General features: G+C 38.0%; 1 protein-coding gene across 5 annotated transcripts in view; it reads right to left on the bottom strand.

The window, feature by feature from the left end:
* Nucleotides 1-16,175, bottom strand: part of trim37 (tripartite motif containing 37) — a 120,284-nt gene that overhangs the window by 102,401 nt on the left and 1,708 nt on the right. For 4 of the 5 annotated variants that reach the window (XM_059973592.1, XM_059973594.1, XM_059973589.1 and 1 more), the window contains exons 3-6: nucleotides 12,935-13,007; nucleotides 10,359-10,460; nucleotides 3,674-3,714; nucleotides 842-958 (exon numbers count right to left, since the gene is read on the bottom strand). In XM_059973592.1, the coding sequence (XP_059829575.1) occupies nucleotides 842-958; nucleotides 3,674-3,714; nucleotides 10,359-10,460; nucleotides 12,935-12,955 (281 nt within the window). In that variant the 5' untranslated portion in view covers nucleotides 12,956-13,007. The remainder of the gene's footprint in view (nucleotides 1-841; nucleotides 959-3,673; nucleotides 3,715-10,358; nucleotides 10,461-12,934; nucleotides 13,008-16,175) is intronic. The other variant, XM_059973591.1, reaches the window with a different exon arrangement.

The following is a 16,175-nucleotide window of genomic DNA, read 5'->3' as shown; positions in this document are numbered from 1 at the left end:
TCAAATACAACAGGACTTTTATTTTTTTTTTTAAAAAGGTGACAGTAAACTTTCAAGGAAATGAGAGAAGCTTGCTGTTATGTTTTTAAATTTAAATAGAGAGTGGCTGGTGTCTATAATGTACTGCCGGGAAATGGCTGAGGCACTGTTTAAGAGGCAGTTAGACAGGCACATAAGCAGGGAATTGCAGGAAAGATCATGTTCAGGCAGATGTGCAGATTAAATTGACCTCATGGGCCAAACAAACCATTCTGTGCAATGCAGAATTCATACCCCAATCATATCCCTGTACAGATGGTCTTAACATTGCACGGTACATACAAAGTTAAAGCCTAATTGAGCTCTAGACTTTATAAAGTTCAATGTCAGTTTACCCTGTTAAATGTTGTGTTCTAGTGAGTTTCACTTCTCAAGCAAAGGGTGTTAATGTCAAAGCTGATCGGGTGATTAGTTGTCAAAAACACATATGGAGGGAAGAACAAAAAAATTGAGGGAGAAGGAGGCAGGAATTGATAATTGCAAATGAAATGACTAAACAAAACAGTGTGCTCCCAAGAGTTTATAATAAATGTCTATCATAATGGAAATTTTTGAGAGCTGTATGTTTGCTGTCAGTCACCCCTACTTTATCAATCACAAAAATTGACAATGGCGGTATAAACCACAGCTGTTGTAATAAGTAATAGCTATGTTATTTCATGTTATGGACTGAAGATGAATCAGAGTTGCTCTGTAATACGTACTTTTACATTTGCATCAATGGCACAAAACATTTCAAAACAAAACAAAGGGCTGTATTCTGATCATGATCTTAGTCCTAAATACAGTGGCAAAAACTTACTTGTCTTTATCATTTTCTTCATGCTTATTGAGATTAGATAGCTGAAGAGTGTCCAGTTGTTGTGTGACTTCCTCTGCCCAACGGCAGTTCACAAGTTCCCGTAGCTGAAGAGGTGCCCTACACAAAAATCAGGCATAGAATCATAACTATAATAACTGATCTGCTTACATACAGACAGTAATAAAAGACAATAGATATGTCACTAAACAAATTGTGTATAAAAGGTGAACAAGGTCTTCCTTTGTCAACTCCAGACATGCCCAGGAAGGTACCAACATGACCAAACAGGCTCTACCTAGTTCCATATAAACAATCATTTCAACATCAAGAAAGATGAGGCAGTTTGTCATAAAACCAGAAAAATACTTGCAGGTCAGGTTGCAGCTGTGTTGAGAGAGATAGCCTAGTGATTTACTTAAATGACTTTTCAACTAGATGTGAAAAGTTAAAAAGTTAAAAGTTAGAAAGGCAAGATACAGAAGGGGTATAGGGGAAGGAACAAACAAATGTCAGCAAGAGGGTAGATGGCAAAAGAGACTCAATTACTTAAAAGATGGCAACAGGACAAGTAAGCAGCAATGAATCTAGGTGATCTAGAAGTGGGAGTACAAAATCATCAGAAATTAAAGTTAATACTGAGGACAGAATTCTCTTAGTTGCCAAGATCTAGGTGCCACCACAAGCATGTTAGAGCATGACAGATGAGTTTAAAAGAACAAAGAGGGAGTGAAACAAAGCATTAAAGAGCATCACAAACACAGTTATTCACTCTGCTGCAATGCAATTAACAAAAACAGACTTCTAGACTAAAGTGCAGCTAAAACAGAAAGCAGTAATTACAATTGATCGAATCGTCAAATGTCATGGGCAAAAATAACCACTTAAGTATTTAAGCCATTCCCAAATCATTTATTTATGCATCTACTTATGTGCAACAAATCCTGCACTACTGAATTATATTCAAATAGGTAAAAGGAGCATGACACTAAGATGAATTGCCAGTGATTATCCCCTCCACCTCCTTTTCTTTCCCCATTAGTAAATAGGAAGCACAAGTATAAAGTTCTCAACATCTTAAAAATATTTTCACTTGACAGTTTGATTCTGTAAAAATATTAAAATATGTGGAGTAACAGAAGTCTTTTTAAATCCTGTCAATCTATAGAACTATCTACCTCAGAAGACTAGACCTGGAAAAACAAATCTAGAACACTTCCCAGTACTGGCAGATTATGGCACCTTCTTAGACTAAATAAGTTTTATAACCCCAGTACTATAATTATAAAAGTTCTTAATAAACTGATGAGTATTTAGTACTGAGTAATTCCAAATTTTTGTTGCCTGCACCACGTGGAATTATAAATCTTTTACTTGCACATAAATATCATTTATTAAACACCCAGCACTGAAATCCTGCTGATATTTGATAGAAAGAGGCAATATAACATCATTGAAATTATGCTGCAGACTCAGAGATAAAGTTATCCATAAAATGCAACACTGTAAATTTTCTTACTATTTCTCTTTGAAAACCCAAAATCAAATAGAATTATTTGAAAAGTGTAATCTAATTGCCAAAGTTAAAACACTCAAAAACATTTTTCCAAGCAAATTGCATTTCATTTGTATTTGAATTCAAATGCCACTCTTCCCCAAAGCAGACAACCTGGCAACTAAACAATAATTCCAAATCTGTGTAAAATTAATCTAGAACTTAATTTGAGAGAGCCAAGCTGATGATTTTTAACATAACTTTAATGATATAAAAGACAGAAATAATTATTTGCACCACATTTTCATTACCATACCTGCAAAGCTCTAGGACTGTTACAACTTTAAATACACAGCAATATCTAAAAATTTGATCAATTTTGCTTCATTCCCCCTAGTCTTCAGTAATTAAGGGAGGATCTTTGGAAGTAGAAAATGCTGTGGTGTAAGTATAAACTAGAGTTCTAAAGAAAGGCCAGCAAAACAATAACACTTACACTTTCCACCACTGTCTGACCATCTGAGAACTTCAATTTTCTGGTTTTATTAAATTAGAGCACAGAGGAAAATATTTGTAATTTCAAAACAAAGAAAAAAGGATGTTACCCATACACAATTATCGACATTAAACCACAAGTTCCAAGGAGCAGAATTAGGCCATTTGGGCCATTGAGACTGCTCCGCAATTTCATCATGGCAGATTTATTGTCCCTCTCAACCCTGTCTTCCTGCTTTTGACATTCTGACTAATAAAGAACCCATCAACCTCTGCTTAAAATACACCCAATGACCTGGCCTCCACAGCTGTCTGTGGCAATGTTTTTCAGATTCACTCCCGTCTAACTGGACTTCTACCAAAACGCATGACCATATACTTCCCTGCACTGCATTCCATCTGCCACTTCTTTGCCCATTCTCCCAATCTGTCCAAGTTCTTCTACGGACTTCCTGCTTCCTCAACACTGTCATTTCAATCTTCACATTGTCTGCAAACTTGGCCACAAAGACATCAATTCCATCATCCAAATCAATGACATATAACATGAAAAGAAGAGGACCCAACACAAACACCTGCAGAATACCATTAGTCACTGGCAAACAACCAGCAAAGTTTTTTTAAAAATTTCTACTCTGCCTCTTGCCAGTCAGCTAAACTTCTATCCATGCCAATATCTTTCCTGTAATACCATGAGCTCTTATCTTGTTAAACAGCCTTCACACAAGGTTTCTGCATTAGAACAAAAGAGGCTCACAAAAAGCAGCATTAAAGATTGTTTAAAGATCTTAACCTAGTTTCTAGCTTTGTATAAACCCCAAGACTTGCCCGTGATGTGCTCTTACCTGCAATGCGGGCACTGGGCTCTCTGTTCTGTTAACCAACGCTGTGAAGACAAAGAAGCATTTGTAAAAGAAATAAGGCTTCCCAGATAACATTCGAGCTCTGGTGGCCTTTTCACAAATGAAAAATCACCAACATTTAGGATTCACTGTATATTTTAAAAAATGAGATCACACAACTGTGCCAACCCTATAGTGCGTGAATTCAACACAATAAACTCCAAACATTTAAAGCAGGAGTAATAGAAGGGGATGAAATGACCATCAATGAACCCACCAATATCTGATTTCTGGGAATACATCTTCTCAACTAGTAAATGATCTAGTACTAAATACAAGTTCCTCCAAGAGGACCACAGTCTTATTGTGGTTTGGAGGCTTGTGTGCATCAATGATCTGGAGAGGAATGTTGGCTGGAGTCAGGGCTTTATGCTTTGGTTCAACTCAGGGTCACCCATGACAAACACATCAAAGGGTAGAGGACAAACTAACAGTGGTCCACTTGTATTCCAGGTTTGGGAGTTGAGCTCAGAGCTAACAACCCTGAATGCCAAAACAAAATTGTTATGGAAACAGCAATGAAGAATCCTTCAACATCTGAGTGCAACGGTATTCCTGAGTCCCCACCCAGGACTTGCATGACTGACAGCAGTGAAAGCAGAAAAGCTACTGACACGATGACGGAAGCCCTGAACACCACCAGAGATGGAGGACCTATATTGCTGCACTAAAAACCAGCGGACTAACAAGCAGCAAGTAAATTTAAGCTGGTGCCCCAAACAAGTTCCATTAAAGCAAAGTGGGTTTATGTAGGTAGGAGATAACCTCAGAATTATTTAAGAAAACCGGAAGACAAAATAAAATGTACATTTCTGCACACTGCATGTGCGATGTTCAACTTGCTCATATGCTGCACAAGCAAATAGTTTCTTGGATAACACATGCACACAGGCGCCATTATGCAGTTAATCAGCAGTTAAATGCAGAAGCTTTAATGTTCACTAATGGATTTGTTCAGTAATGATTACAGCATACCCCAGCATTAACAGGATATTTTAAAAATAGTCAGCTGAAGCATTCAGGATGGATACCATTCCAAAAATAAAAGTATTAGTCACATCAGAAAGATCTAATCTTTCTGGTTCATTCCCACAGTTTGAATGAAAACAATTCTTTCAAAAGGCTACTACTTCATTTCATTGTCACACTGACTATGTAAATGTATGTATTATCAACACTACAGTGACACTGGAAATTTTCCAGTTGCCTTTCATTCTAAGCCTTTCCGCTTACTAACAGTTTTGACTGTATTATCCAAAATCCAACAAACACCCTTGCAATACAAGATGCATTATACATTTGGTTACACAAGAGAATCAATCTCACTGGATTAAAAGCTGTGATTTCACAAGTTCCTGCACTTTAATATAAATCTTCCTCTTCCTCAATTTACATTTTCTGCTTCAAATTATAATTAATGGTTCCTATATTATCTGCAATCAAGAAGCCTTTCACAGGATTTTGGCAAAAGCATGCAACCTGGTCAATAGGAATGGCAAATTTTAAAGCAACATATGCATGCACATACAAACTGGAACAGTAGTTGGGCTGCCCTGTCCTCGAGTCTGTACTACCATTCAACAGAACCACATCGATCTCACCCCCACACTCTAACTTATCCACAGTAACTTTGTTTCCTTTGCCCGGGGATCGGCAACCCGCCACATGTGGCTCTTTTACGTCTGTGCTGCGGCTCCCTGTTGCTTTGGGAAATAATTGGTCAGTATTTAATTAAAATGTATTTTATGTTAGTTTGTTAGTTTTTGAAATGTAATTCTAAATTTGAAGATTATGGTGATCTTGTACAATCTAAATAAGACGTTGTGGCGACCCATTTCCTGACACATCCGAACCGGCTCACAATTAGCCAGCGTTCAGGCTAAGGGAGATAGCCTACGGGGGTTTGTGAGTACGTGTCTTTTGCAGCATCCGCGCCCATGGGGGGCGGGTTGAGGGAGGCTTAAAAGCAAGGCTGTTTAGTTCGAATAAAGCTATCTTTGACTGCAGTTTACTGACTGCGTGTAGCACACCGCTACAACGTGTTTTTTATCACTGGCTGTCCAGAGGGGAGGTGCTGAAACGCTTTGCCGCGTGTCTGGAAGAAGTGAAAACTTTCCTGGGCAGCAAAGGGCTCACCTTTCCTGAGCTGGAACAGCCAGAGTGGCTGGAAAAGCTACACTTGATGGTAGACATTACAGCGCACCTGAACACGCTGAACACAGCTCTTCAGGGGTAAGGACGTACAGCCCTGCACATGTTGGAGGATGTTTTGGCATTCGAGCGCAAGTTGACAGTGCTTGCCAGAGATTTACAGAAAGGCACATTGTCTCACTTCCCCAATTTGAGAGAGTTCAAACAAGGTCATGACACGATAAATTCGGAGTATTTACATTCTGCAATCATCGCAATGCAAACATCGTTTGGGAAACGCTTCTGTGAGTTCAGAGAGGAAAAAAAACACATTATCCTTCCCGGTCACTCTCCTAAGCATCGATCCATCCCTACTGAATACGACTGCACTGTCAGGTGTGAGTCAACCTGACCAAGTATGATAAATATTTTAATTGCCTATTATTTTACGTATATTCATATGTTTTCATTGTTCAGTGAAATAGTCCTTTTATTTTTCAGGTTGACAGCTGGCTGACGTTATTTTTGGTTTGCTGCTGGCGGCAAATTTAAGTTTGGCGTTTTTCATAAATACAAGAAGGACTCAAATAGACGTTGAGTATTTTACTTAAAAGTAACCTTCAACCCAACGTCTTTTTTTCAGAGTTCAAAATGTTTTTGTTGCATGCAGAAATGTAATTTCGTTTTCTCTGCAGGAGTTCATCAATTTCATAAATGCAACACATTATAGTTTGTTTATACATAGCATAAAGGCAAAACAAAACGTTGTATGCAGTGTTATTTCATTTTAAATGTCAAACGGGTTTTGCGGCTCCCAGTGTTTTCTTTTCTGTGGGAAACGGGTCCAAGTGGCTCTTTCAGTGGTAAAGGTTGCTGACCCCTGCCTTTGCCCATAAAGAACCTAATGACCCATCTTAAAAATACTCACCCTGATCTTCTGAGTGAAGGAATCAGATTTCCTAGACTTCCAAGATAATGACAATTCTTCCACAACTGAAAGTCTTCTCTGACACCTTAGTAGGTAGAAGGCTTATCTGCCCAATCCATATTCATAAGACAACTTGATCAGTCCAGGTATTAATTCAGTAAACCCTCACCAGGTCACTTTCAAAGCACTGCTGTCACTTTCTCACATAAGGAAGCTAACATATATACAGGCAGTTCCCAGGTTACAAACGAGTTCCATTCCTGAGTCCGTCTTTATGTCGGATTTGTACACAAGTCAGAACAGGTACATGCAGTATTATTTAGCATCAATTAGTCAAGCGTTTGTCTTAATATATAGGACATATTTTACCCTTCCATGCATATAAAACACTTAAGAAACATATGTATTTCAATAATCAAACCACTGCGTTGCTTAGTAATAATTGTAGCTTTCATTAGGGCAGGGCCTTTCACATGCTCCATTATTCTCACTGTATCCTTTAAAATTGTCCCGATCGTGGACTGACTATAGCCTAACGCTTTTCTAATGACTGATGGCACTTCACCTCTTTCTGATTGCTTTATTATTTCCACTTTATTTTCAATCCTGATCGTTTTCCATCAACAGAACAGAAACACTGTGGATTCAGCAGCAGCCACAGGTGACGAGTCCCAAGCTCCCCGGGTCCTAAGGTTCACCCACACTGAGACAGGTTAAATGGGATAAGTGAGGGTGGTGCTGACTGGAAAAAGGTGGGTGGGGGGGGTCAGGGTGAACCTTGCTAAGAAAAATTTAAGCCAAACACAAAGTTACATACTCAGTGTTAATGGCAACCTGATCCGACTTAAGATGGTGGACGCTGATAAATTTTTAATACTATAGGCTTCATGGCAGGCCATTCGTAAGTACGAGTAGTCCGTAAGTCGGATGTTCGTAACTCGGGGACTGCCTGTACACAGGTTCCCAGATGTGTTTTCACCAGCACACAACATAACCAAAGCAAAGCCTTCCTTTGTTGATTATAAGTGGAAAACAATGTTTAGTTTTCCTGATTACTTCTAGTACCTATTTATTAGCTCTTTCCATTAACCTCAGATCTGCAATCTAGTGCAATTTAAAATAATGCTTTTATTATTATACCCCATTTGTCAAATCTTTGCACACTCAACATACATCTGGTGTCTCTTTATGTCCTCCTCACAATTTGCTTTCCTACCCAACATCATCAGTAAATTGGACAACTTTTTTGTCTTTATCCAAAGGTTGTTAAGGGATACAGCACAGTAAGACATAGGAGCAGAATTAGGCCACTGGTCCATCAAGTCCACTCCACCATTCCATCATGGTTGATTTATTATCCCTCTCAACCCCATTCTCCTGCCTTCTTCCTGTACCCTTTGACACTCTTATTAACCAAGACCCCATCAACTTCCACTAAAAATATACCCAATGACAAAGCCTCCACAGTTGTCCATGGCAATTAATTCCACAGATTCCCCACTGTCCGGCTAAAAAGCTTCCTCATCTTTGGTCCAAATGGATGTCACTCTATTCTGAGACTGTGCCCTCTGTTTACAGACTCCCCACTATAGGAAACATCCTCTCCACATCCACTATCTGGGCCTTTCAATATTCAAAAGATTTTAATCAGAACACCCCTCCCCCCATTCTTCTAAAGTTCAGTAAATACAGGCCTAGAACCATCAAATGCTCCTCATACTTTACCCCTTTCATTCCTGGGATCATTATTATGGATATCCTTTGGATATTCTCCAATGCCAGCCCATCCTACTTTTAGATAAGGAGACCAAACTGCTCTCAATACTCCAACCAACTTTCTGTCTTCCCCTTTTCTGTCCAGATGAAGGGTTTTTAAACCCTAAATGTTAACTGTTTCTCTTTCCAGATGCTGCCTGACCTGCTGAGCTCTCCCCCTCCCACCATGTTTTGTTTTTCAACAATTTTATTTTAAATTACAAAACAAGTGTGGTCTGACCAATGCCTTATAAAGCTTCAGTATTTCACCTTCATGTTTACATTCTAATCTTCTCAAAATGAATGCTAACATTGCATTTGACTTCCTTATCAATAACTCAATTTTCAAGTTAACCTTTCGAGAATCCAGCACAGGGACTCCCAAATCCCTTTGCACCTCTGATTTTTAAATTTTCTCCCTGCTTAGAAAATAGACTATGCTGCTATTCCTTCTCCCAAAGAACATGACCATATACTTCCCTATACTATATTCCACCTGCCACTTACTTGCCCATTCTCCTAATCCATACAAGTCCTTCTGCAGACTCTCCTTTTCTCAGCATTACCAGCCCCGTCACCCATCTTCATATTGTCCACACACCTGGCCACAAAGCCATCAATTCAGACATCCTAATCATTGACATGAAAAGAAGTGGTCCCGACAATGACCCCTGCAGAACACCACTAGTCAATAGCACTAAAGGCCTTCTTTATTCCAACTCTCTGCCTCCTGCCAGTCAGCCAATCTTCTATCCATGCTAGTGTTCTTCCTGTAGCACATGGGCTCTCATCTTGTGCATCTTGTGCAGCCTACGTGTGGTACCTTGTCAAAGGCCTTCTGAAAACCCAACTGAACAGCATGCACTGACTCTCCTTTATCTATCTTGCCTGTTATTTCCTCAAAATAATTCCAATAGATTTTTCAGGCAAGCTTTCCCCTTAAGGAAACAATGTTGGCTTTGGCCTAATTTATTATGTGCCTCTGAGTACCCTGAAACCTCTTCCCTAATGATGGGCTCCAGCAACTTCCCAACCACTGTAGCCAGGCTAACTGATTTATAATTTCCTTTCTTCTGCCTCCCTCTTTTCTTAAAGACTGGAGTGACATTTGCAGTTCTTCAGAAACATTCCAGAATCTAGTGATCTTCTTCCAGCCAAAAAGCCTGCGGTGCCCAAGTATACCCATGTGACCAATTAACCTACTAATCTGCACATCTTTGGAAAGTAGAAGGAAACTGGAGAGCCTGAAGGAAACACAGGCTGTCTTGGGGAGAATGCACAAGCTCCTTCTGGACCAACAATAATGGAATTGAATCAGAATTGCTGGCACTGTATAGGCTAACACTAACAACTATGTAACCATGCCACTATTACTTATATCATGTTGATCTCCCTGCATTGATTCCTACAGCATTTCAGGTTACATCTCGTCAAAATAAAAATATTCAGGCTTACTCACCACTTTTCATTCATCAGGTATTTCATTCATGCAACATGTTACCTCAAACGTTGTGAGCTCTATTTTCTGTAGTAATCTATTAAGCGCAACTTATCAAGTGGTTTCTGGAAATCCAGCATTGTGTAACAACTGATTCGCCGTACATTGCACTTCTGTGAAGAACTCCAATAAATTGGTCAAGCTTACTTCTATTTCTGGTATGCTACTCAGAAACCATCCTTGTGAAATTGTACAGTTTAAGGATGGATGGATGGATGTATAGGGATAGTTGCAGATCAGAGCACCTCCATTGAATGAAAGGGTTTAATTAACCATGTACACACATGCATGCAGCTCAGAGCATAACCATTTCTTACCCTTATGCAACTGAAGCAACAAAGTTTTGAACAGTGTGGACAAAGCCGAGCATCACGCAACTTCTCCATACAAATAAAGCACCTGAACACCTCGGCAATGCTCTAGAAAAGTAAAAGCAAAGAAAAACATAGTTACCAGATATAGCAGTAGATTTTTTCTAAAATTTTTTCAGGACTTGTGAGTGCATCAAGAATACATTTTTGTGCAAAACTGTTCATAAATAGGGTGCCGGACAAGAGAACTTACGTTTTGAAGGGAAGTAGAATTAAATGGTCTAGAAGCTGAAAATTTTCATAGAAAAACATAGAAAACCTACAGCACAATACAGGCCCTTCTGCCCACAAAGTTGTGCTGATCGTGTCCCTACCTTAGAAGTTACAAGGCTTACCTACAGCCCTCTATTTTTCAAAGCTCCATCTACCTATCTAAAAGTCTCTTAAAAGACCCTATTGTATCCACCTCCATCACTGTTGCCAGCAGCCCATTCCATGCGCTCACCACTCTGAGTAAAAAACTTACCCGACATCACCTCTGTACCTACTCCCCAGCACCTTAAACCTGTGTCCTCTTGTGGCAACCATTTCAGCCCTGGGAAAAAGTCTCTGACTCTCCACACGATCAATGCCTCTCATCATCTTATACACCTCTATCAAGTCACCTCTCATCCTCCGTCACTCCAAGGAAAAAAGGCTGCGATCACTCAACTTTTCATAAAGAATTTAAACTTTGATATTTGAAAAGTTATATTGGATTGATAGATTAAACCACAAATATCAAAACTTTTTTTTAAAGGTTGTCCTGTCATTGAAGCTCATGAAATGTTCCCCTCCCTGGTCAGGTAACAGACCATCATTTAGTCACCTGGCTTAGACAAACAGAAGTCAGGTTTTGCAAATACAGCAAAGTTTGCAATATGCCTGAATGACTTACAATTGCTGCTTAATACTTCCAAGCTACTATCCCTTCAACAGTATCACCAAAGTTGTTTGGTAAGCCAGATGCCCAATTCATGATTTTAAAATACCCTACTCTTTCTGGTACAACACATTTCCAATGATAAAATAGAAATGTAACCTGACCTAATACCTCCGCTACTTACTGAGGGTAAAGGCTTATGAAAATGAGCAAGTCCAGAAAAGTTGAAATATGATGTTTATGCACCTTATGAGAGTGATATATTCTAATCTGGTGTAAGAAACTCAGCTCATGTTGACATTTTCCCAGTAAAATTTTTCCAGCAGCACAAATTAAGTGAAGAGCATTAGATCCATTTCATTTTCCCCACACTAACCATATCTTTAATTGATCTTTTGAGATGCAATCTCTCCATAGCAAAATACATAGTTGCATGAAAAGTCACAACAATAAGACCTGGCAATGCCACCACAATACGCTGATCGAAGGCCAGAGTTCAACACAAGTAGATTTTAAGTCGTCTTACATACGCAAGAATGAATTATTCACCCACATAGTTGGTCTTCAGCACCACATTATTGTGCACGAACAGAATTGTAGTAGCACAGCACAAAGAAAAAGGCACTCCAGCCCAACCTATTAGCCAAGTATCTACGTTAATCCTATTTACCTGTGTTTGGTTAATATTCCTCTGAACCTTTTCAATCTACGTACCAACCCATACATATTATAAACCACCACCTCTGGCAGCCTATTCCACATATCCACCACACCTCAGTTTATCACCAAATCAAGGGCAGCATCCGACCCAAACATGCTTGCATTTCATCTACAAATATGTAATTCCCAGTAGGTATGCTGGGCAATGATCTAAAAGCAAAACAATGGCAGATACTATTACTTAAAAAAACTCCCAACACCAATTTCAACTCTTCAATAGCTGTGTCTACCTGTAACTGTGGACACAAGACCAACTGTTACCTGTACCACCTGTACTGTTACCCACCAAGATATGAAGTTACACTTTCTGCATCACAGCATTGACAAGTTTACATAGAACTTTTGATTATGTGCCAAAGAATGGTATGAGTTTGAGCAGGGTGACCCACTTCGCATAATTTTATTTATTATAATGGACCTTTTAAAGAAAGTTTTAGAAGAAATATTAGTTAAGCAGCCACTGATATTTTATTAAATTCACATAATAGGATGAGTTCAGTTTTGTTTAGAATAGACAATTTTTATTATACCACAGACCTTTGCCAATGACCTTGAACTTGCAAGCAATTCCAAGAAAAGTATGTTTCAAAATCAAGATCTGGGAAAAATTTTGGAGCAAGACTAACGTTGAAACTAATGTCAAATCAAGTAGAGTTGGTGTAAGGGAGGGTTGCAGGGACAGTGGAGACAGTTAACTTGTCTGAATATGCACATTTATTTAGTTGAACACTAAAGGCCACAAAGTAATCAATGCAGCAAAAATTGTTGCAATCTATTTGCCCAATTGAAGGACCGGTCAGTCTAGAAACCATACACAAAACAAATTACAGTAGAAAATGCCAAGAACATTTTGCAGGACTAATGAAGTCCGGAGAGAGAAAGAAAGATTAGTACTTCTTCTGAAGTTTTGAATCCATGACACTCAGCAACTTTAAGTTACCTCAACACTTTGCTCATCCATTTTCGTTATATGCTCCGTACTGCAGATTTTATCCTGAAGATGAAGTCTACTGCTATGAGACAATCAGAAAAGAAAAAGAGATAAAATCATCTTTTCCCCTAAAGTTTGCTAACAAACTCAACAATTTCAAAACTAAAATGACCAATAGCTAAAACTTATAATTTTAAATGCATATATACAATTCAAAAAAATCAGAATGAGAGCCAATTTCTTCCTTCCTGGCTGCATTACTTTATACAATAGCAGGCAGAGCCAAGATTTTTCCTCCATGCAGTCCAAATCCATTTTCAGATAGCGAATAAAATTAGGGCAGGAGAACTTGGGACTCGCCTGTTTTTAAAAATGTTGTGGATTTAAATTTGAAGTTGTGCAGTATATCTTTGTAATTTAAAGATTTTTAAACTAAGTTTTCCCCACACTCAGATCAGTCAAAAGAGCCACGCAATTAAAAAATGCTTACCAGATAATTTGAGTAAGACATTCCTTTTCAGTTTTGCAACAAACCACACAGACATTTATAGTTGACCCTGCAGAGTTCTGTATTTTAAGTAACTACATACAATACTCCCTTTGACAATACAGAAGCTATCACTTATTAAATACAAATGGGAACTTACAATCAGTCCAAGATAATACACTACACTATTTAAGAGACAGGAACAATTTCTGGAAGCAACAGTCCAAGGTACTAATTATGTCCACAAATGTATGTGTGTGCGTGTACATGCATAATAATTACTATTAGCAAACTTACTATAAAGTTTTCCCATAAGTCATTTGAAGAAAGACAACTTGAAGATAGTTCTTTTGGTACTATGTAAATAGTAAAATACAACTTAAAATTGGCATAACATGTTCTAATACAGAAGGGTAGGCCATTTTATTGAAAGTGCTTTCTTTGCACGATTTCAAATGCTGGGTACAGGAATTTTAAGATGTGCATACAATTTTAAATGTGGTAGTTTTAGGATGGACTCTGACCACAGCAACTGGAAAAGTCTAATCAGCTCTGATGCTCAAGTAAGGCGTCACTAATAAATTACTGAATTCTGTTATCAACCAAACAGTATTCGTGACTTGTGAAATCATACTAGTGGGAGCAGGATCTACTTAAGAATTCAAATTTACTACTGGTTAAATCATTGCTGAACTGTACTTATAACCTATGGAATCACTTTCAAGGAGTCTTCATCTCACATTCGATACTATTATTTCTTTTTTTCCTTTTGCTGTTTGCAGTTTGTTGTCTTTTGCACGTAGTTACCCTATTGGTGCAGTCTTTCATTGACTATTGGTTATTAGATTTATTGAGTATGCCCGCAAGAAAATGAATCTCAGGGTTGAATATATGGTGACATACATGTACTTTGATAATAAATTTACTTTGAACTTTGGATAAGCACTTCCTTCTCCAGTTACTTGAGAAATGGAAATTCAATTTAACTGGTATCATTGAATTAACTCTACAACTACAGGTTCACCACTTTAAATCCAAATGCTCGTGGCTGGAAGTGTTTTGATTTTTCCTAATTTGCACATATAATGAAATAGCTTGGTGATGGGACCCAAATGATATCATGAAGGTAGTTTTATATAATATTTTAATAATTTTGTGCATGAAACAATAATACATTGAACCACCAGAAAAGTAAGCTATTACTTTTTCAACAGTCCAGGTGGCACAGTGGCCATTGGGCATCACGATTATTTCGGAACGATTTTACAGTATGTGTGACAGGTCTTGCATTTGTTTATCCTACATGTACTGACGCAGTCTTCTGGTGTGTTAGTTATTCCATGAGCGAGGATCTTGGCAAACTCAATAAGGAATCTTTATCATGAATGCTGCTTCATGATAAGATGCTTTATCATTACAATTTTCAAAATATTTAATGCCATGTCTTTTCTTAATTTTTTGCAACCAGCCTGCTCAATATTCACAATTATCTTCAATTTTCAAATTCATGTGATAGATCCTTGTTTCGCAATCAGGTTAACATTAAGCAGCACAGGTTCACTCCAAAATCGACAAATCCACTTTCAATATACGACTGAGATCTTCTTTTTCCACTTTATGCAGTGTTCTTCTATTTTTCATTAACTTCCATTCATTACATATGTGAGGTTACTTCTCAGAACTGTCTGTGGCGTGCAGAGACCTGTGCATTGCCTGGGAATCCTCCCAGTGCATTGCAGAATTTTCCATTATGACATTATGTCAATGCCAAAAAAAATTGGATTTCAGAAGTTTTTAGAATTTCAGGTAAAGCGTGCTCAATCTATACTGTTTTGATGCTTATTAAATGCAAGATGATGGAAGACTTAATTTCAAGGACTCTACAACTCTGTATTTATTTACTTTAAATTATTCTGCACAACTTGTCTTCTTTTGCACATTGGTTGCTTGCCATTCCTTATGTATAGTATTTCATAATTTCTATTGTATTTCTTTACTTTCCTGCAAGAAAACAAATCTCAGCAAAATCTCAGAAAACAACCAAAAATGATAACTAAGACCGGCTAGAACAGTTAACCAGCTGACAAAGTATCTTTGCTAAAAACAAAAATAAAATTTTTGTCTGAAATAAACTTCTAGAAATTGAAGGGTGGTATTCTATATTCACAACTTTATTGCATGCAGAAAATCAGTTTTTTTCTGCAATAAAAAATTAAGGAACCTAACATTCTTAGTGCTTCATTATTTCCCTGCTTTGTTAATACAGTGCAAGATCTATATAATGAAATAGGTTGCAAATCCAGTTGTAGATTTCCCAAAATGAAAAGTAGGCAAATTCAGTTTCATTTATAAGACAGGTATTGAAGGAGCACCTTGACAGAGGTTGCTCTGTGTATTGTACAACAGATGTACATGCTATACAAATTGGTTGTTCCAAACTTCAACTGTCATTCATTGCATCAAATATTCATGCAAAACTGCCACCCAATGTGATAAATAACATTCAGCCAAATTTAAAACCATGCTGGAATAAAGAAACTACAAAGCTACAAAGGGGCTGATGAAGAGTCTGGACGAGATCAACAGTAATGCTGCAAACAGTTGACCAAATATCTACAAGTTTGATTTCCACACATGGCTAGCTAAACAACTTGTAAAGTGTAGGATAAGAGTTACTGACAACACACTGCCATAAGCATATGCAAGTTGAGTCCAGTGGAAGTTCCATAGGGAAATGGCAAAAGTTAAGAACAAATGAACTGA

This window comes from Hypanus sabinus, chromosome 6 (genome assembly GCF_030144855.1).
Source record: "Hypanus sabinus isolate sHypSab1 chromosome 6, sHypSab1.hap1, whole genome shotgun sequence".
In the NCBI taxonomy this organism is placed as follows: Eukaryota; Metazoa; Chordata; class Chondrichthyes; order Myliobatiformes; family Dasyatidae; genus Hypanus; species Hypanus sabinus.
Note: the sequence above shows the minus strand (reverse complement) of the source record. Positions and strands in the feature narration are given on the sequence as shown.